Source organism: Pristis pectinata, chromosome 13 (genome assembly GCF_009764475.1).
Source record: "Pristis pectinata isolate sPriPec2 chromosome 13, sPriPec2.1.pri, whole genome shotgun sequence".
NCBI classification, from domain to species: Eukaryota; Metazoa; Chordata; class Chondrichthyes; order Rhinopristiformes; family Pristidae; genus Pristis; species Pristis pectinata.
The window spans coordinates 43,205,300-43,228,529 of NC_067417.1; the positions used below are offsets into that span (position 1 = coordinate 43,205,300).

At 40.1% G+C, this 23,230-nt stretch overlaps 1 protein-coding gene across 3 annotated transcripts in view; it reads right to left on the reverse strand.

Annotated features, from left to right (window-relative positions):
• rfwd3 (ring finger and WD repeat domain 3) overlaps positions 1–21,913 on the reverse strand; it is a 33,988-nt gene extending 12,075 nt beyond the window's left edge. The window contains exons 1-9 of one of the 3 annotated variants that reach the window (XR_007957345.1): positions 21,738–21,786; positions 20,249–20,613; positions 18,837–19,039; positions 14,980–15,065; positions 13,177–13,404; positions 12,160–12,251; positions 11,280–11,394; positions 4,837–5,065; positions 4,089–4,239 (exon numbers count right to left, since the gene is read on the reverse strand). Coding sequence is in view for 2 of the 3 variants with exons in the window: in XM_052028215.1 (XP_051884175.1) it covers positions 4,089–4,239; positions 4,837–5,065; positions 11,280–11,394; positions 12,160–12,251; positions 13,177–13,404; positions 14,980–15,065; positions 18,837–19,039; positions 20,249–20,613; positions 21,738–21,842 (1,574 nt within the window). In the remaining variant the exon portion in view is untranslated. Of the gene's footprint in view, positions 1–4,088; positions 4,240–4,836; positions 5,066–11,279; positions 11,395–12,159; positions 12,252–13,176; positions 13,405–14,979; positions 15,066–18,836; positions 19,040–20,248; positions 20,614–21,459 lie in introns of all 3 variants that reach the window. The other 2 variants (XM_052028215.1, XM_052028216.1) reach the window with 2 other exon arrangements.
• Positions 21,914–23,230: the final 1,317 nt, after the last annotated feature.

Sequence of the window (23,230 nt, forward strand, 5' to 3'; positions counted from 1 at the left end):
TTTTAGTAATTGTTACACCCAAATAGGTAAAATGATTTCTTACAATTTTAAAAAGGTTAATATCGAATGGCACCAGATACTCCAAAGGAAAAAGTTCGCTTGTGTAATTCAGTTTACATCCTGAAAATTGGCTAAACGGGAAAGTAAAGAAAGCATAGAAGGTAACGAAATCTCAACATTAGAGATGAAGAGCAATAAATCATCAGCATAGAACGAAACTTTGTGGGTAGTACCTCTCCTAAAGATACCTGCAATTCTGTAGATTCTCAAAAGCAATAGCTACAAGGTTCTAAGACCAGGTCAAACAGCAAAGGGCTCAAAGGGCATCCCTGCCTGGTTCTGCATTGAAGTTTAAAGGTTCAGAAAGTGAAAGTTAGTAAGAAACATGGGCAGAAGGAGATAAATAAAGTAATTTAATCCATTGAATAAAATCAAGCCCGAAGTTAAAATTTCTCTAAGGTTCAAATAGATAACTCCATTCGACCCAGTCAAAGGCCTTCTCGGCATCTAGAGAATCAGACATTCCAATGTTTCCTTAGAAGGAGAATAAATAATATTCAATAAATGACAAATATTAAAAATGGGAATAACAGTTTTTTGATAAACCCAGTTTGATCATCGGATATAATTAATGGTAAAATTATTTTCCAACTACAGCCCAAAACTTTAGATAAAGTTTTAACATCAATATTCAGTAATTTGTCTGAATGAAGAACATTCCGTTGGGTTTTTATTCTTAAGAATAAGTGAGATGGAAGCTCATTAAAGGATTGTGGTAACCTTCCCAATTTAAAAAAATCCAAAACCAAGCGAACTTAAATAAGGTATAAGCAGTGAGGAGAAAGGCCTTATAGAATTCTCCTGGAAATCCATCAGGACACAGTCTTTCCAGAGTGCATTAACTGTATGACCTCGGTGATTTCCTCATAAGTAATAGATTTATCCAATTGTTTTCTGTTATCAGCAGAGAGTGTAGGGAATATTTAATTGGTCAAAGAAGTTATTCATTGCAGAATCTTCTTTAGGAGAATCAGAACTATAAAGTTTAGAATAAAATTCTCTAAAAGTATCATTTATTTCTAAATGATCCGTTGTCCTTTCTCCATTGGCTTTATGAACTTCTTTAATTTGCCATCTAGCTATAGAGGTTTTTAATTGGTTAGCCAACAATTTACCTCCATGGATATAAAATTGACTTTTATCTTTTAAGAGTTGATTCTCAATTGGGTATGTTAAAAGGAGATTGCTAACATTGCTAACACAGAGAGGATTGATCTAGCCAATCAACTGAAACTTTTAGACCAAAAATATGCCTTGGATCCAGATCCCACTTTATATAAAACGACGAGTTGAAATTAAACCAACCCTATTCTTAAACCCTCCACTGTCTGCATCTTATCACAATGCTTGCCTGCATCCAGGACAAGAACAGAAATTCCATGTAACTAAATATGGAAAGACTAGCACCATTATTTTTACTGACTCCAAACCTTGCTCTGCAATCATTGGAAAATAGACCAGGATATTTTGCAACAAGGTGTCAGACACAAAGTTTGGTTTCTAACCTGATACCCATGCCATCTCAAAGACATTCCATTTCTAGTTCTCCAACTCAGCACACCTCCCCATGCAAGCTCATCCACTTTGGAAGACCTCATCCTGTTGAAAACCTCATCCTGACTGGGTTTCTCTCATTCAATGCTGCCATAAGTTTGAGGCCAAACTCTGCTGCTCATGTTCTTACTCACAATGAACCATTCACCCATTATCCCTATGCGAGCTAATCTACAGGAGCTCCCTGCTAGGCATCACTTCTACATTAAAATGCTCATTCTTGTTTTCAACTCCCTCTGCGGTCCCAGTCCTCCTCAGTTTGAATCTCTTTCAGTCCCAGAGCCCTGCAAGATGGATGTAGAGGACCACAGACCCGAAATTAATTGCTCTATCAATTGACCTTTCAGCTGCCAAATCCCAAGCTCTGGAAGTCCCTCCAAAGCTGCTTCTTCAAACTTTTTCTCCTTTATGACCGATTTAAACAAGCTCTTCATCGTCTGTCCTGATTGTTCACAGGGTTCGTTGGTAATTTGTTTGTTAACATTCCATAAAGTCCAGGCATTTTTGGTATATTAGAAAGATGTTATACAAAAGAAAAATAATCTGTATCAGTCAAAATCAATAAAGTTGAACTGAACAGTAGGTCTGTTTCTTTCTCCATAGAATGCTGCCTGGCCTGCTGAATATTTTCAGTGCTGTGTTTTTATTTGTAGGTTACAGAACAGAAAAGCAGGGTCTCTTAACTGATCTCACCACCAGCCACATCTCCCCTTCCCACCCTTTTCAGCTTTCCACAGGGATCACTCTCTGTGACATGCTGGTCCCCTCATCCCTCCCCTCCCCAGGCACTTTCCTGTGACCATATTGGTGTAACACCCGTCCCTACACTTCCTCCCTCAACACCATCCAAAGCCCTAAATAGCCTTTCCAGGCGAGGCAGTTATTAACATGCATATCCTCCGGCCTGATTTATCGCATCCAGCACTCCCAATGTTGCTTCCTCTACATCAGTGAGACTGGACACGAACTGGGCAACTGCTTTGCTGGGAGCCTGCGCTCTGTCCACCGTGGCCGACTGGATCTCCCAGTTGCCAGCCATTTTAATTCCCCTCCCCATTCCCACACTGACATGTGTCCTTGGCCTCCTCTTCTGCCACATTGAGGAGAAGCAAAAACTAGAGGAACAGCACTTCATATTCCACCTGGGTAGTCTACAAGCAATGGCATGAACTTTGAACTTCCAGTAAACTGTTTCCCCACTTCTTTTTTACTCTCTCCTGAATTTACCCAGTTTTAGCCCCCATTACCCTGTATTTTTCTCCTCCATTTGCCCGTCACGTACACACTCTGCTCACTGGTTGTCCCTCCCCCACTACTCTCCTCTACCATTACCATCTTCTTCCCTTAATTCCCTGGTCCAACTTCCCCTCCTATCAGACTCCATCTTCAGCTTTTTGTCATTTCAAACTATCACCTTCCAGCTTCTGGCACTATTCTCACTCTCCCCTCGCCCACTGCCTGCCAGCACTTGCTCCACGCCTTCCCTCCACCTTTTTTATTTTAAATATAATCTGGCTATCTTTCAAGTCCAGATGAAGGGTCTTGACCCAAAATGTAAAACTGTCCATTTCCCTCCATAGATGCTGCCTGACCCACCAAGTTCCTCCAGTTTATTTCATGCTGCTCCAGCTTCCAGGATCTGAAGTCTCCTGTGTCTCTGAACTGATGGGCAGTTATGAATGAGTCATAAAAAAATCTGGCAGCATTTCCAAATCATTCAGCAACAGCCACATAATTACCAGATTTATTGCATTTATTTTCAAACATGGCCTGGTGAGATTTGAACATAACCTCTGGGATAAAGCAGTAAAACTGAAATGCAACACCGAGCTGGAGGTAAAAGCATCAACCAGGGATTATGCTAATCACCTGCACCTTCCAATAGATATCCACAAGTAGGTTCAGGCTTGGTTAGATGTGCCGAAAGTGAAAAAGCCACTAACCGATTGGCTAGACTCAGAAGTGTACAGAAGTATGGTACTGAGAAGCAACCGCTTTCCACGGAAGTGGAAACAAACAAAGCATCAACACCTTGTTGGGGGGGGAGGGGGTTTGAAGAAATTGAGAGAAAAAAAAATCCAGTGATGGTCATCTGCAAATCCAACCATGAAACTTGTGATAGAGAGTATAGGTGGAAAACGAGGAAATGTTTGAAGATGGAAGTAGAGATTTTGGTGCTGTTGTTGAAGAACAACCAATTTAACCAAATCACAAGCATGCAGATAGTCCATTTCATCAGCACCCACCACTCCATCTCCATCCCAAAAAGTCAGGGCACTTTTTTTTTTGAAGAACTGAAGACGACTTATCAGAGCAAACAAAAAAAGTGCACAGAATCCTCAAGTTCCAACAAGAGTCAACAGGCACCATCCAGGACAAAACGTGACTCGTCCAAGCGGCCCAACAATGCAAATGGTATTTTGCCAATGCTTCACCCCCATCGTAATTGGCACTACAGTTCAATACCCACTTACCTAGTTAATTTGACAGTGTTATCTAGTGATGCAGATAAGAGGACACTGTCAAGTCGATCACTGAATGCCAAGCCTCTGATCTGTTTGGAATGGATTGGAATGTACTGAGTACTGCGGAAATTCACCCCACTGATCTTCTTGACGCCACACCCTGTGAGCCAGAGGGAGGAAAAGGTGAGACTTGGTGAAAAAAAAAGTGTTCAATCACAGGACTTCAATTTGCAATGCAACAGATTTACAAGCAAACAAGATTCCCTGCACACCTCATTAAATCCCAAAACAAAGCGGGGATCCAGAACAGGTAAATTCTGGGAGTCAAACTATGCAGGGGAAAAAGAAATGTCAAGTTGTTGACAGATGAGAAACACTCTGAATAAATGACACTGATCTGCTGCAAACGTGATCGTTACAAGCTGGGTGAAAAATTTATTGACAACCATTAGTTTGTATTGATCTATTGGTATGCCATTTCCTTGCACACCATTAGATGCAGTCATACAGGAAGACCTAGAAAGGAGTTAGATTGGAGATAATGTCAGGGAAGAGAGGGAAGAGATAAAGTCATAGAGGCAACTAACATAACAAAAAGATTGACAAATTATGGGAAATGAATGATTAAAAATTAAAACGATCTGTGTTCAAAAGACAATTACAGCTAAAATGAGAATTTATTTTTTTTTTTTACAAACTGCAACATACATGGCTGTCAACACTTTAATAAGTTTGTTAAAATCCCTCAGAAGCTTACCAGGAAGGAGAGTTGTTTGAGGAGAAGGCTGGGACACAACAAGACAACTCATTGAAGAACAGTAGGCCATGACACGACAGTTTCCACTCTGCGAAATCATAATGCCTTTCTCAAACTGGTACTTGCACTGACTTTGGCTGGCACTGATGTGACCACTCAGGGAGCTACTGGAACTTGAGGGACCTTGCGAAGCACTTGGACCATGTTTGGCCATCAGGCATCTCAGCTCCTGCAGTGATGGTCAAAATTAAGTATCACATCTGCCACGTACACAAAGCACCCAGGCAAGTCAGAGAGAAATTAACATACAGACATGTTCAAAAGTCATTCAATATATAGTTAGATAGATGCACATCAGGAACTCAATGCAGAGAATATTTTAAATACAGCTGTACATGCACCTATAGGAAATTTAATACATACACATGATATTAAAGCAAAACTTCACAATTAGCAAATACATACACAACATATAAAAAAATCCCAAGTAAATCTACATACTAAAGAAAGTCAATTCACACACTGAGCTGCTATCTTTCAATCTTTGGGATTTCAGACTAAACTGAACAACATCTGCCCTACAGCTCACTTGCAATTCAAATAAATTTCAACATTATCCTAATGTGCAAGCTGCTTCCCCATCCATTTTAGCTGCAGTGATTCAAACATAATGAATTCAAAAATCTGATCTGAGAAATGGAGAGGAATAGTGGGACCTTGGCAGTGCATTCCACTCATCCCCAAAAGCAGCAGGATAGGCAGATAAACATAGGATACCAGTCTTCATTTACTTGAAAAAAAGCCAGACCAGTGGTGCACAATATCCATGCTGTAAGCCGAAGGTAACCATAGGCCATTTCTGTTCGGCCTGCCTGTTCTCTGCCACTCTCCCACTTCTAGTTCCTTGCATTAGTTTCCTCAAAACTGGCTGCAGACTGGCAAGGCCATGTTGAGTAAAAGGTCCGCCAGCCCCGTCTCCACAACTACAAAAGACAATTACACCATGTCCCCAGGTTTACCAGGCATTAACTGTCAGAAGGTCTGTTTGGGCAGTGCAATGGAGCCACCAGTAGAGCTGCTCCCTCACAACTCCAGCTGCTTGGATTCATTCCTGACCTCTGTGTGGTGTTTGCATTCTTCCTGACCTCTGTGTGGTGTTTGCATTCTTCCTGAGACTGTGCGGGATTCCCTCGGGTACGCCTGTTTCCCACTTTCCCAAAAATGTGGGTTAACAGGTTAATTGCTACTGAATCACCTCTAGTTAAGAGGCGAGTAGTAAAATCTGGGCGAATTAATAGGAATGCAAGGAAAATAAAATGAGATCAGTGTAGGATTGTGTAAATGGGTACTTGATGGTTGGTAATAGATTCGGTGGGCCAAAGGGTCTGTTTCCATTTGATATGGACATAGTCATCATCATATCAGGTGGTTCATCAAGTTTTGTTGAACCCGTTTAAATATACTGGTAGTAGTACAAGTTCTGTGGTTTACTCATCTATTTCAGAGGGCATTTAAGAGACAACCATATGGAGCGGGTCTGGAGACATTGCTCACCCAGGCCAGTTAAAAGTGGCAGATTTCCTCCCAAGAATCTCAGTGAACCAGATTCTTTTTTTAAAAAAAAACAAAACAACAATCTGGTTAGTGTTCCAGGTCATCTTTGCTAAGACTAGTTGGAGAGTTCTCCTCTTTCTCTCCCCGCCCCCCCCCCCGCCAACCCCACCCCCAGTTGCCTGCTATTAAATATGACCTAGTTCTGTCTTTATTACTCTTTAAAAGAATAAGTTTCAAGGCTCTCCCCACCTTCTTCCTCAAAATATACTCTGCTCTCTGATTCTATTAACTTTGGTTAAATCTGGGCTCCCTGAATAGTGAACCCACTACCAATGTCCTTTTTCATCATTTTTTATTTAATCTATTTCAATTATCACTTTCTACACTTGGTTAAATGGACCCTCAGCATTTCCTGTTAAAGAAAGCAACCCCACATATCTAACTTTTCCTTAGTTATAGTTCTCCAGTCCTGGCAACATATTCAAATTCCTTCACTATTCTATAGTGTCTTCTAATCTTTAATGTTGTGTGGTAACCAGAACTGCATGCAGTGCATTTCCTGGAGCTGAACTGTTGTTTTATATTGGTCTAGCACAAAAACACAACTTCTGTGCAGGGAAGCAGATTGACATCTGAGATAGCTTCCAAGGATAGCTCATGAGTGCAGAGATCCTGATGTTCTTGAATGGTCTCACTGCTTTTATTGCTACCGAGCACAGATGTTGGGCTCCTTTGGGAATTCAGTGTTTGAGCACCAATTTCTCCTGCAGTTCCTTAGTAGATAACTGGGGAATCTGCCCACTGAACCTGTGCCACTGGTGAAGATGCAATGACATAATTTAAGTCAAGAGAAATGACTCAAGGACATGCCCATTTCATCTCATTTAGAATTACTGTGCCAAGTGATCTTGTGTATTCAAATTTTTAATGTATTTAATTTTGTATTTTTGTAATGGCATAATTATTAGTTGCTTTTAAATATTTTTCAAAGTTTAATGTCAGAGACATTCAAGCATTTTTGACGTGGACCAAAAGGGATGAGTTCCAAAAGGTGAGATAAGAGTAATTGTCGTTGACATTAAAGAAGCATTTTCCAAATGTGGCATCAGGAGACTCTTATACAACGCAAGTCAACAGGCAAAGGGAATACAATCCAGTGGTTGGAGTTACACCTTACACTGTAGCTAAAGGAAGATGCTTCAGGTATGGTGTCAGAGATCAATTATCCCATCCTCAGGTTATTACTGCAGGAGTTCCTCAGGGTAGTACCCCGGCCCTACCATTTTCAACTGCTTCAAATGACCTTCCTTCCACAAGATCAGAAGCAAGGAAATTTGTATAATGTTCAATTCCATTTGTAACTCCTCAACAAGTGAAGCAGCACTTGCTAGCGTGCAGCAAGACATAGACAACATTCAAGCATGGGTTGACAAGTGACAAATTATATTTGCTCCACAAAGTGACAGTGAGACCAAGTCCAGGCACCTATCCTTGATATGCAGTGGCACTGCCGTCAAGTCCTCTACCATCAATAAGCTGGGCAGGAGGTTCTCCCATTGAGCAGAAACTCAATTGACCAGCCACGGGAATACTGTGGCTCGAAGTGCAAGTCAGAGTCTGCAGCAAGTAACGTGCCTCCTGATACCTCAAGGCCTTTTCATCATCTACAAGGCAAATCAGGAACATGATGGAAAACTCTCCACTTGCCAGGTGTGCAGCAATAGTCTCAAGCAGTGCATCACCATCCAGGAGAAAACAACCCAGACAATTATCACTCAACCTCCTTAAAGAGTCAATTCTTCCACCAACGGCATACAATGGCTCAGTGGAGTGGCTGCAATTTTGTACCATTTACAAAATACACTGCAAATCACTCACCCAGATTACTGACAGCACCTCCAAACCAATGAACTCTACTACCAAAAAGGACAAGGATAGCTGGTACATGGGAACAACAATACATGAAGTCTGTCCTCCAAGCTGCATGTCATTCTGACTTGGAAATACATCAATGGTTCCAAACCCTAGAACCTTTCCCCCCAACTGCACTTGGAAAATATCATCATCAGAAGGGCAGCTGCAGATGAAGGTGACAGCTCACCTTCAAGAGGATGGACAATAAATGAATGTGATGCCCAGATCACAAAAATGAATATTTAAAAAAAAAACTTGGATGTGTACCAAGTGCTGTAACCTGCAGGAATAGAGGCAAAACTATAAAGTGGAATTCAGGAGAATAATTCTCTTAACTGACACAGACAAAATGACAAGCTCCAACATTGAAAATTTATATTATTTCATACAAAGCTTTACATTTAGTACAGAAGTATGAATACAGGAAATTTCATTTCCTTTTCCCTACTCTTATCTTTTTCTTACCTTTCAGCTCTCAATTGTACAGTCACAAGTTCAGATTTGGAAAGATGAGCATTTGAAAACTGGGACAGCATCTGTTCCAATAACAAAGGGCTTCAGTGACACCACCTATAAACTCTCCAATTACAGAACAAATTGAAAGTTTATGTCATCTTGGGGGAGTGGACTTAAAAGGAACGTTGTCCTTCAGTTCAGCATTTAGGAACAGAAGAGTACTTCTATATTTGAACCATACCAAAATGCAATCTGAAAAGAAGGATCATTGCTGGCAATTTAAGATGATGGCGTGGCTGTAGCAAAAGAACTTGCACTGAATGAATAAGAACATGAACGTCACAGGAACAAATACAAAAGTACTTGCTGTGGCTACAAAGATCTGCTACATCTGTAGTTGTGAACTTCAGCTCCTAATCATGGTAGTAAATATAGAAATAGGCAACCTGAATGGCATGTAGTTTTAGGACCAGATATTTGGAATTATTCTCAATGATAAGGCTTTTGTGCAAAGTTGTTTGTTTAAAGTTTGTCTGGATGAAGAGTAAAATTAGAGAGCATGCTTCTATGATGGGTAGGCAGTTCGTTGCCAATGGGCATCATCATAGAGAACAGGCCCACAAAACAGGTGGAATTCAATATGATAATGAATGAAAACTCAACTTGGGTCCTGAATGAAGGACATTTTCAATTAAAGCTCAAGTTATTAGTTAGCTTGATTATGAAGATTAATGGCTTAGTGTAATCTGCTGTAACCATAACCAGAAGTTACCATGGGTTGAAAAATTTTTTGATAATGTGATGGGGAAGGCCAGGATTGAGCTGGGCAGGGTTATCTCACTCCTCTTTATACTTTTCAAATGCATGTACATTCAATAGCGAGATCACCAGCCAAAGAGACTATTCGAAGTGGGTATGAACAGCTATTGAGACAATTCAACAGAAGGAGCTATCCCCACAGAACAAGTTCTAATAGTTACACACGATGCAATAAACAGGATGTATAGAGAATTTATTTTCTTACAGACATTGGAGAAATTTAACTCATTTTCCACTGATCAGTATATCTGGTCCAATTTCACGAACAGAAGGTAATTGACAAAGAACTGCTGATAAGGGACATGCAAACGTAGCATCAATCAGTTCTTCATATTCAGCACATTCTGCAGATAGCACATTTCAGAAGGAAGCTAACATTGTAACCAAACTTCCTCTCTCACACCAGTGGGGAGGGTCAAGGATTGAGCCTCATGCAGGCATAGGGGAAGGGCAAGTACTAGGATACTTGTAGCAAACCTAAAGACGTTTTATTATTCTGAGATACACTGTTCAATCCAGTAGTTGCATTAAGTCCACAAAGCTGGAGATGCAATGAACCACTTCAATGCAGATTTTTGATCCCCATGAACCGATGGTGTGAAGGCTACCTGTTCCTATAAAGTAAATTCTCTAAACAGTAAGCTCTCATTTACCCAGTATTTATGCAACTGGAATTCTCATGTAACCAGCAAAAATTTCTAAGAGTACTAAGCCTTTGACTCATGAAAGTTCTGTTGAACCTGATGTTTTTAAAAGAGCATTCAGAACACAGTGAATAAATTGCACTGCCCTTTGGGCATTTTGAATTAGGCGAATTGAGTTTAAATGGTAGTGTAGCCCAAGCTAGGCTATGCGTAAAATTCAATGTCAAGCCTACATAAGATTGTTTCTATGAAAATAAGTTGAGTGAATTTTATTTCAAATGTTATGCATACAAGTTTGAAAAGACATTTTTAGTCTATTTACATTTATACACAAAAGCAGTAGAATTGTAGGCTAATTAGCATTCCATTTGAAGATTTGGCATTTCATGTGAAAGTTCAAATCATTCCTTTTTTTTTGTATTTTACATGAATACCATTTAGCCTTAAAAGATAGAATTGTAGTGTAAAACAGTTACTTAAAAGGGTAAGACAACATAGTTCGGGAATTTAAAGGTTTATGCACAGAATACCACTGTGCAAACAGTAATTTTCTTTTTGCAATTCTCACACAACTGGCATCCCCTCCTCCCCCCACCCCCTCGTGGATGTCAGACACTGAAAGTACACTGCATGTGCCAGTATGACACAGCTGAGCATCAAGTGACCAGCACAGAGATCAGATGATTCTTGGCAGGTACAGTAGCGTCTTACCATTTGGACAATGCCAGCCTCAACTTTGTAAACATAAGCAGATTTACTGTATGCATAGTCATCTCACTGTAAATATTTACACAGAAGAGAACATTTGGTATGCACAGGTACAAACAATGCACCTCAAGAAATATTCTAAAAAATATGTCCCCAATCATATCAACTCGTCTCTCATCAGTAAAACACAACCATGCTTCCCCCCCTCCCCCTCCCTGATATTACTCTGGATCTGCACAGTATTAGCTGGAATGACTGTTTTGTGGAAATGTTAGAGACTCTGTAACTCCACTTGCCAATAACCCTTTTGTTTTTAAAAAAAAACACGAAGATTTACAACTGTCTGACCTGCAGCTGTTTACGTAACTTGGAGCACTCATCGGTCAAAAACTGGAGTTGGAGACGACATTGTGCAGATTCCAGTTCTGCTTTATGGCGCAACATTTGCTCTTTCTCCAGGTCACTGTCCAGGGGAAAGGAATGGAAAAGGTCAATGCAAAGAATACACATTAAGGAAATCCAAAAAGGAAAACTGAAACTAAAATTACATGGATTTTAAAGGAACATGACAAGCTTGTAATAAAATTCATATTCAATACTTTGGACTAGGAAGGAGGCACATTTTTTTTTATTATTCTTTCAGAATTTCAGATCATCCTGAAGTGCTTTACAACCAATGAATTACTCAGTGTCACTAAAGTGGAAAGTACAGTACGCAATTTGCAATAGCAAACCATCACAAATAATGTGAAAATTACCAAATTCTGTTTTTTGCCATGTTACTTTAAGTATAATGATTGGTCAGGATGTTAAGAACAATGGAAATATTGGAGCTCTTGCTAGGCCACTTCAAGGAGTAATTAAGGATCAACTGCACTGGTATGGGGCAAGAGCTGAATGTGTACAGGTTGCTCCTTTAAGACAATCCAGCAGCTATGGTACTTATAACTGATTTTTTTTTAAATTTATAAATTTTTCAACCTTATTCAAATTCTCACACTATAAGGGCCGAGTTTACTTTCTCTAGACATCTGGTATATTATAACTAGGCTTAATTTGAATATTCTTTTGACATCAGGTCTTTTTGCTTAATTACTATGGCTTATTGAGTTTGTCCACAACCTCCAATACTCATCATTCCTGCTTGGTAGCCCTGCTGCTGCAGTAAGGCAGCCTTTTGCAACTACAAGTGAACCAAAAAAGAAATTGTCACACCATTGGTGCATACCTCTTTAATCGCTCCTGTTCACTGGTATCCACAGCTTTCAGTACTCTGGCATACAGTAATACCACATCTGATCTCTTAGCTTTCTTATTACACTGCAAAATCCAAACAAAATCTTTTAGCACAGTTCAGTTCAGTAATTATAATTGGTCTCAATTTTCTTTGTAAACCAACTTTGGCATCACAAAGAAACATTAAAAACTCTTGTCCCACCACCATCCCTCTATAAATATCCTTTGCCAATACCCTATGGAAAATTCCTCTGGCATTTTAGCCACTTCCATTTCCAAACACCAGTGTAAACTTGGTTTCTTCTGTTCCATGGTGCTAAGTAAACCCAACCCTGAACTTTAACACGATTACAGACTCACCATCAAAAAGAAAATGGAATTTTGATTTTCCCAAATTACTCTTACTTTGCCTGCAAAAGCCCAAAGGTGGTGGACTCTGTTCACAGTAGAGTACCAGGTCAGTTGGAGGGCCAGCCCAGCCCAAGCTGAACCACAAGATATCTTCAGACCATGTTTCAATTATCAATGGCTGCTCCATGCATTGATATCCAAGTCTTGATGAAACGTATTGTCGTCAGGAACATAAACAGGAAAGGAGATCACAAGGCCCTTTAAACTTGCTGTCATTCAGCACAACTATGGTTGAACCTCTATCCCAGTTCCACTTTTCTAATCTATTCCTATCACTCTATGACATCTAAAAATATCAATCATCCTTTTGAAGACACTCATTACCTGAAGAGCCACCGCCTTCAGATAGAGATTTAAAAACCCGAGATGCGCATTTCTCATTTCCATGCTCTATGAATCTATTTTTCTGTTCAGGCGAAACAGCAACTATGAACCTCACCTAATCAGTGCACCAAGAACTTCATTTGTATCAATGGAATCAACCCATTGTGTCTTTGTTCTTTAAAAAAAAAGAGAATACAAGCCCATTATACTTCCTTGGAACCTCTTAAGATGCAAATTCTTGCTCGTCATCCCCAACACCAAGCTGCAGATTTACCTGTGGACATTTTCCTCCTTGTCCCCTCAGCCACCGGTCAATGCAGGTAAACCCAAAGAGATGGCCACATCGCAGAGCCGCAAGACGATGCTCTCCTGCATTAGTCCATGGCTCAAAACAGATTGAGCAAGTATCTCCCTCATCATCAGAGACTGCACTGGTAGCCTGTGGACTTGGTTCATCTTTTTTCACATTTAACGCTTCTTCTGAATGCGAGGCTAGGCTCTCCTAAAGGCAAAATATTCAGAGAGATGGAAGTGAATAAGTGTCCATTACGGACCCATTTTGTTCTAGTATAAGGCAGCACAAGAATGTACCAAAATTCCAATTCTAGTTGCAAATACTTCTTTATTATGGCTTATTAAATACGAGAATACCCTTCAACCTCCTACCTCCATAGGAACATGGAAAAAAGTCCTTTTGCTCTGTTTCTCTGCTTTGCTTAACATTTTAAGGACTGTTCTGTAGTCACAATAAGCCTAGATGTGTTGAGAGTAGATTGACCAGCCAACTCTAGAGTGATTGAAGAAGACTGGATTTTTTGTGCATTTGAGGAAATTGAAAGCAGGCACGTGGAGGAACAAGGTAAAAGGTACAGGGAATACTGCAGTGAAAAAACAAAATGCAGTTATAATTCATGAACCTCAAGCTGGTAGCATTCTTATGGGTCATTCAATTCCTACTGCAGACACGAGCATAAAATGTAGTTTCGAGGGCATGTGGGAATGACCTATCAAAGGGAAAATTTAACTGCTTTTCTGCTATCCAGTTTAATCTGTATGAAATTGTGTTATGATTGCATTCTTCAATCTTTGAAATTCAAATGGTTTTCAAAATTGGACATTGATAAAAACATTGGTGGCATATGCATGGTTTACTCTAATAAATCTCCGGTCAAACAGCTGTTAGCATTAGGTTAATGTAATAACTATACCTGAGAATTAAACATTGATAAAGCCACATTTTGATACAGCTTTGGAAGAAATCTCATCGTGGTAACGATAGTGAGGTATGGCAGCTGAGATATTGAGTTTATTCCTGAGATATCATTCATTCCACAGTTATATCAACATAACAGTGCATGAATATATCAAAAGAACAAATACTAGCAAAAATCAGAATCAAATGTCACAGATCGCAAGCAGTCCAACCAAATAACTCAATCTTGAGACACAGGAGGCCAGTCAGCTCCATTTTCCCCATCCACTATCATTCAATCAGATCATGACCAATCTCTACCTTAAAAATACCTAAAAAATACCTAAAATCATACCTAAAAAACTAATTTTTCTGCCCCACAGATATTAAATTTCTGTTATTCAGATGCAGCACAGAAACAGGTTCTTCGGCCCACTGATTCCATGCTAACCATCAACTATCCATTTACACCAACCTTACACAAAACCCATTTTTTATTACACTCATTTTCATCAGCCGCCCTAGATTCTACCCCTCACCTACAGACTCGGGGCAATTTACAAAAGGCCAATTAACCTACCAGCCCACATGTTTTTGGGACGTGGGAGGAAACTGGAGCAGCTGGAAGAAAGCCCCACTTGGTCACAGGGAGAAGGTGCAAACTCCACATAGACAGCACCCAAGGTCAGGATTGAACCCAAGTCTTTGGCACTGTGAGTAGCAGCTCTACTAGCTACAATACTGCACTGCATTAGTTAATTACCACTGAATTATTAACAATCCAGGTAAACCAAATCACAGAAGAACAAGCTTTTAACCAAACATAATACGAATTAGAAATCTCAGTGTTAAGTTTGTAGACAAAAAAATTAACAAAAATCTGACCTGTTCTTGATGTGTCGACTGTGATTCCTCATTCCCAACACTCTGTGCTGGAGTGGGGTTTGCCACTGCCAGGGTGCTAGCTGGAGCTGCAAAAACACAGGACACCACATTTGAAGTAATTCTTCGCATTAAAAGAAAATGATTCCTTCAATGAATGGGCACAGAAATAAATCTGTATGCAGCTCTGAATACCCAATTATTAAAACATACTGTTAGTTCTTTTTCTTCTGAGCATTTTAGCATGCTGTCATTAAAAAGCCATAAAATACAATTACTTTCAAGAAAATGGAAGTGAATGAGTGTGGTTAAAAAATTCTCTCTGATGCAAAAATGTTGTAAAATTCATTTTCAGGATGTGAGCATTGCAGATAAGTCTGGCATTTATTGTCCATCCTGATTTGCCCAGATACAACCGAGTTACTTGCTCAGTCACTTCACATCTGCTGTTAGACTGCAGCAACACCTAGGCTGGACCAAGAAAGATTGGCAGGCTTCCTTTCCTAAAGGCAGTGAGCCAGTTGAATTTTTAAACAATCTTCCAGCTTACAGGTTACTACTAAAAACAGATCAATCTGCCAAGGTCCAATTTGAGAGCAATCCTCCAAATAAACTAGGTAACAAATAAACAAAATTAATCAAACAAAAAACCTCTTTTTTTTTCTTTTTTCAATCTTTTTATTAATTTTCAAATTAATACAGATTAATACATATAACATCAGTAATTAGACACGTAATACAAAGAGATCGGGAAGACATGACATATATAGTCATAAAGAAGAAAAAATATATTCTAGGCCCCACAGTTTCTTAGTAAACAAATATATTACAAAAAAAATCAAGAGAAAGAAAAAGATGTATAAAAAAAAAACCCAAATTGAAAAAAATTAAGTAATAAAAACTAAACAAACTAAAAAAAATTCAAAGGAAAAAAAACTGGACTGATATTTCGATGAACAAAGAGCATTATGATGTCATCAACTCCACTCCTCTAAATTCAAAGATTATTGAAAAGGGATCTATATCATATGAAAATATTGAATGAATGGACTCCAAACTTCCTCAAATTTAAGTGAAGAATCAACAGTGCCACTCCTAATTTTTTCTAAGTTTAAACATGATATAGTTTGAGAAAACCATTGAAAAGTGGTGGGAGGTATTGGATCCTTCCACTTAAAAATAGGTCGCTTGGCCATTAATGTTACAAAGGCAATCATACGACAAGTAGCAGCAGGTAAGTGGCCAGATTCCATCATTGGCAGCCCAAAAACTGCAGTGATTGGGTGAGGTTGTAAATCAATATTCAATACAGTTGAAATAATGTTAAAAATGTCTTTCCAATATTCTTTCAAAAGAAGACAGGACCAAAACGTGTGTCAGGGAAGCCACCTCCGAATTATATCTATCACATATAGGATTTATATGGTGATAAAAAAAACGGGCTAACTTGTCCTTCGACATATGGGTCTTAAAAAAAACATTTCTTGTTTGGTTTAACTAACATGATCAAAAGACATTTTTCTCATCTTTTTCAGGCTCGTGAAGGTAATCAGTACAGCAGTATAGGGCAAAGTAATGGCACCAATTACTGGTTCATCTGCATACAACTAATTCAAACTGAAGTTCTTGTACACACTACCGTTAAACAGCACTTACTCACCAATAACCTGCTCACACAAAGTTTGGGTTGTACCAGAACTACATCTCCACACCTCGATAGACTAAGTACAAATTCCTGAGGAGAGGACTGACATCAAGATGGCATGCAACTAAGGAGGCATCAAGTGAACGTAATAAAATACAATGGAAATTAAGGAGAAAACTCACTGGCTGGAGTAATTCCTATCTCAGGGAAAGATGCCTATGATTATTCAGATTGCACCTCTGCCTCAGATCATTGTTGCAGGAGTTCCTCGAAGCAGCCATAGACCAACCATATTCAATTACATCTCCATTCTTTTAGAAGTAATGACTGCTGATAAATAAAGTATTCAGTTCTAATCACAAATCTTCAGATAAGAACTCCATATCTACTTACAGCAAGATCTGGACAAAGGGGCGAGTAACATTTGCTTGGTAATGATCATCTGCTATGAGAGTCAATCCACCGTCTCTTGCCATTCTATAACACCATCATCAATATTCCCCACAGATAACATTCTGGGGATCACGAATGGTTAAAAATTTAACTGGTTCAGCTGCACAAATACAATTATTGCAAGTGCAAGTCAGTAGTTGGATGTTTGTTGGAGGCAATTCACCTCCCAACTCCTCAATACCTTTGCAACATCGACAGGGCACAAGTCAGGGGTGCAATGGAATATTTTCTACTTGCCTGCATGGAGACAGCTTTGACAACACTCAAGCAGCTTGACAGCGTCCAGGAAAACCAACTAACTTGACTGGTATCCTAACCACAAACTTCTGTATTCAATCTCTCCATCACATTAGCTGTACTGTGTACAATCTACAAGATGCATCCCACCAAGGCTCAGTTAACTGTATCACACAGAAGGACAAGAGTGGTAGGACATAGGGATGCCAGTATCTTCATGTTCCTCTCCAGTTCACACAGCATCCAGACTTCGATATACCACCATTTTCTTTATTGTCACTGGGTCATAATCTTGGTACTCCTGACATCACAGTACTACAGGAGAATCCTCATTTACACTTTCTTAACAGCAATTAGATTGGGCATTAAATTATAAACTTGACAATAACACTCATGCTTTTATTTTAATGGAAACACAGGCATTTTATGAAGGTTTCAGACTCTGCATGGACTGGAGTTGGTTTCAAGTTTTGGCAAATCCACTTTCAATAAGACCAGGCAAAGTAGCAGTTGAAGAAAACAGAATGTTAGGATAATGTTAGAACTTATGAGTTGAGTCTACAGAGACTGAATCTCAAATGCAGTTGTCAGTCCTCACTTCCGAATACAACGCAAAATGTGTCAACAAATTTCAAGAGTCAAGGAGGCATTAATAAGAACAGAACCATCCCCAGTGGGGGGGAAAAAGCTACAAAGTAGATTATGGCCTAATAATAGTCCAAGAGAAGGTAGCTTTATGAGATTCCCTGGAACCATGCGAAGTATTGTACTGTGTAAATAAAATTAACTCAAGCACATTAGTTCAAGTTAAATCAGGTCAGGTCAAAAGCTCAAATACTGAAAAACAAACCAGAGACCTAAAATTTAACTTTAATAAAAAAAGAGGATGTTTCAAACTTCTAGCAATCTACTGAACTTGGTGCCAGAAGGAAAACTTTGGGGCAATAAAATTTCAGGTCGCAGTTAGGTTAGGCACGTCCACTTTTAATGAAACAAACAACTTTGAAGCCTGCTTGATTTTTTTTCCTTCCTAGATTACTTCAGTGCCACTGAAGTGATCCTGCTCAAATCACCAAGTATTTCAAATAGATTAAAATAAATATCATTAAAATGTAAATGCAATGAAAATGTTTAACAGAATATTAAACAAACATTAACCACCCTCCCTCAGTTTAGGCAAAATACAGTTTAGGGAAACAGCAACCAGAAATGACCCTGTTGCTACTCAAGCAAGGTAGCACATTATGACCACCTGCAGTTTCTCACTCTCCCCTCTCCAACTCAGATAGGAATCTTCGGGAGAGAGAAATATAAAAAAAAGTTGTACGTAGGTTAGTGCTGCACAATTCCTGATCACAAAGCAGTGAATAGCTGAGAACTAAATGCAAACATGGAAAAAAGTTCAATGGATACAAGTCCTTTCCCTGCTAAAAACAAATGTAGAATTCATTAATTGGGTTTACCTTGCAATAGCAAATGAAATTGATTGATGTTAACAATGACACATCAAAGCTCCTTAACTCACCAGTGGTTGCCACAGACTCATTTCCTCCATAGTCATCCTCTATCTCTGTGCTGCTGCCACTCTCCTCTGATTCACTGAGATCAGTGCTCTGATCAGTGCTTGAATCTTCACTGCTCACATCATCTGCACCATATTGAGCAAGCCGATCTGTTACAGTGCGCTGTTGCCGATTAACCCGAAAGTAGTTATCCAGAGCTCCAGACCTAGAATTGGAAAACTGCATGTAAATTTTATTCCCAGTCATCAAATGTCAGAATACTGGAGGCAAAATGTCAAACACACATAAAAGGGGATTTCAAATCCAAATCTCTTTCCTTTTATTAAAGCTGGGAGGATTTTTCTTAAGCCCTCCCTGCTGACAGAAAAACCTTGGTCACCATGAAACAGCTTAGGCAGTGCCACCAGCTGAGTAGTACTGTTCTTCAATCAGGATATGTCTTAGGAGTTGAGAAAATTGAAGGTCTCAAATGAAGTTAGAGAGGTAGGTTAGAGACATGTGCTTCCCTAGAAGCAGCTGATCAATAAAACTTGTTTGCAGAATGAAACAACCAGTGGATTGATCCATTATTGGTTGACAGGCAAGCATTGCGTGACATGTTGGGACAGCCCACCATAGGAGCAATTGATTGTCAAATATACAGAAACTGAATTCTAGCAAGCAAACAACATAATTAGATCACAACCCAACATAAACTACCAACACTCATATTCCATCTTGCACCACATAGTCATGACTTGCTCTAACATTGGAGGCTCAGTATTGTTTCCTACAAGAGTCCTCCTGACGACTTCAACATTTAGTCAGAGTAAACACAGCATGGAGATAGGTCCTTCGGCTCATCTCGCCCATGCCAACCAAGATACCCATTTAAGCTAGTCCCATTTGCCTGTGTTTGGATACACCAAACTAATCTGAGCATTACCTTTTGGCCACCATCTTAAATTCCAAGAAAACCCCATTAGACAAGCATTACCAAAGTCCCAAAAGGTGCTAGATTATCAGAGTTTTACTGTATTATTTGATGATGGCAGAGTTCGGCTATGTGACAAAGCAGGACAACAGGGACTAGTCTCGATGCAACAAAACCCAAAGTAAACATTTGGCGGCATTCAGATGTTATCGAATAGCCATAAATGGACAGCAGCAAATTTGCAGAGAAATCACAAATTCACAGAACCAAACACTTTTTATAACATAGTAGTCTTTTCAAGCAAACCATAGCAGTCCTGCCAGAACTGATCTGATGCAGAGAATAACACTGAGTACAAGATTTAAAAACATTAGCATAAATTCATCCAGAGAACCAAAATAAACATGATTAACTATAAGCCCATACTTCTTAATGCTAGAAAAGTTAAATCATAGCCATTAGATTCTCAACCCTTTGTCACTTTGTAGCTACAGATATTACCTGGATGAAACTGATCTCTGAGAAGCACCTGATTGGCGACGACTATGCCTCCTTAGCTGTCTACGTTGGTGACTTGGTCTCTGCCCAAGTGAAAAATGCTGGGCTACTGTTCTCAATGCCCCTTGCAGTCTTTGAAGTTCCTCAGTTAGTAATGCTGCTTCCAGCCCACCACGATGAGCACTTGAAGGGACTGCAGGTAAGGGCAGCTCTCTCAACTCCACGCCACCAGGCACGTTGTCAATGCTGGGTCCTGTTGAACTTGAACCTGGGTCATGAAGTATCAACTGTGATAAGACAGCTTCTTCCTCTGGCTGCATATCCACATCGATTACTTCTTGAGCCATTCCCAGGAAACAGAGGAACAGCTGGTGGCAAAGAGAAAAGAATGCTGAATACTCCAGTTATTTTTAAAATAATGAAATCTTGAAATAAGCACAGGTAAACTAAATATAATAATCTGATAAGAATTTAAGAGCAAAAGATACAGGGGTTTCTAAGGGACAGGAGGAAGAGGGCAACACACAAAAGTTGAAGTGATATGGGGAAATCAAGGAGTGGGAAAGAAAGAGGGCCAAAATGTGGTGAAAGAAAGAAAGAAAGAGGAATAACCATGAAAGGACACACAAGAGACTGCAGATATTGGAATCTGGAGCAACACAAAAAGCACAGGAGGAACTCAGCAGGTCAGGGAGCATTTATGGAGGGAAATAAACAGTCGACGTTTCGGGTCAAGACCCTTCATTTGGACTGGAAAGGAAGAGGGAAGATAGCTAGTATTAAAAGGGTGGAGGGAAGGACTCCACCTTCCTGAAAAGGTGAAGGGAAGGGGAAGGGGATAACGATGAAAGAAGCTAAGGGGGACAAAAAAACAGACGCTGGAAATCTGAAACAAAAACAGAAAATGCTGGAAACAGTCAGCAGGTCAGGGAGCACCCGTGGAAAGAGAAACAGAATTAAGGTCGAAGACCCTTCGTCAGTAGTTGGAGATTGGAGCACGGAATGAAGGGAAATAAGGAAAAACTAAAAAAAAGATATGTAGGTGAAAGGGCAAGAGGGAGGAGAAAATGCAGCAGAGCCAAGGGGAGGAGGGCGGGTAATGAGGAAAGTGGAACACACAGCCAGGGATAAGGAAGGGAGAGGGGGAAGCTGGAGCAGCGCCGGGGGGGGGAAGAGTACAGAGCGCCAGGTTTGACGTGAAGCCATCGGGCTACCGCTAGGGATCTGTTAACGTTGCGCCCGCTCAGCGGCCCCGCTTGGCTCCTTATTCCGTCCGCACTCGAGCACGGCCCGATTCTGGCGCCTGACTCAACCGAAAGGTGATGAAGCTCGGCCAAGGCCTGGGCCACCGGGAGAGCCGGACTCCCGGCTCAGATTGCTGTAGCTCCAGGCCGGAGCCTCCCCCTCAGCTCCACATCTCTCCGAGGAGGCGAAACCCTGGGAACGTTACCCCTCCAGGCCAAAGGCCACAGACCCACAGCCCACAACTCACCCCGCCACACTCAACTTCCAACTGAAAAATCCGCGCCACGCACAGGGCCGCTCGCTGCCCCCCTCGTAACTTACACCGAGAGCCAATAAGCGGGCGAACCCGCATGTCAATCAGCGCTCATTACCCAATCAGGCTTGACATCGGCCTGTCAATCGGCGGCATTTGTTGCACAAGGCGGTGACGGTTGGAGGCCGCTGGTGGATGTTTCTCTGGACAATGCAATGTCGAGGAATCAGGCCTGCAGTGTCGTGTATCTGAATTGCTGGCCACCATGGCAATCTGGTGAGAATTTTGTGACCCGAGTGAGATCAGGGTGGAGTTTGGCAATGACCCAACCCACTTTTCTCCCTCACTCTTTGTTCGGGTTCAAATACAACAGAAAACTGGCTTTTCTGCTCCACCGGTCCATGCTGGTGTTTATGCTGTACTCAAGCCTCTATAGGTTTGCTCATTAAATTCTATCAGCATTTTGTTCACCCTTTTCTGACATGTTTATTGGCATTGGTTTATTATTGTCACTTGTACTCGCTTTTTTAAAATCATCCTTGTAAATCTCATCAATTACCTCTCCAGTGCCTCCATATTATTTTTATAATATGGCAACCAGAACTGTACAGAGTAATCTACATTGTCAAATCAAGGATTGATATAGGTTCAGTATAATTTACCCACTCTTCAACTCCAACGCTCCAGAAGTAAACCCTATTTTTATAGCTGTGCTAACGTGTGTGGCAACTTTAAGTGATTGTGTATTTGTACTCTGAGGTTCCTTTATTTCCTCTACCCCACCTAGACTTGTATCTTTCAAGCAACAACTGACCTCTCTATTCTTCTTATCAAAATATTCTACCTTGCATTTATCTTTGTTGAACCTAATTTACAATTATTTGGCCATTCTGAAAGTTTATTAATATCCTGTCTTTTGTTGCAGTCCTCCTCAGTATTGACAATCCTTCCCAATTTGATATCACCCGTAAATTTGGAGATTGTGTTTTTGATTCTAATGTCTACCTAATTAATGTAAATTGTGCACAGCCCTGATCCTTCTGGAACACCACGATCCACCTTCAACTACTGAAAATCACTACCTTTACTCCCACTCTTCGATTTCTCTCTTGAAGGCAGCAAGCAATCCATGCTACTGCTTGTCTATTGGCTCCCCATTCTCTGACTTTTTTGAAAACCTAGATAAATCACATCTGCTTTCTTTGATACTTCAAAAAAATTCAGTAAGGTTGGTCAAGCAAAACTTTACCTTTGGAACCCATGCTGACTATTCATTTTTATACTTTTTCTAAATGTTCTTCTATTCTCTCTCTTAGTCAGGATTCTTACTTTTTCTTCCACCATTGTTAAACTGGCTAGTCTACAATGACATGGGTATGTTCTATCACCCATAAATACAGGTATTATATTAGCTATTCAGCAAAACATCTTTTCTGAATGAATAATTAAATATGTATTTCTCAGACTCTTTTTAAGTGTATGGATGC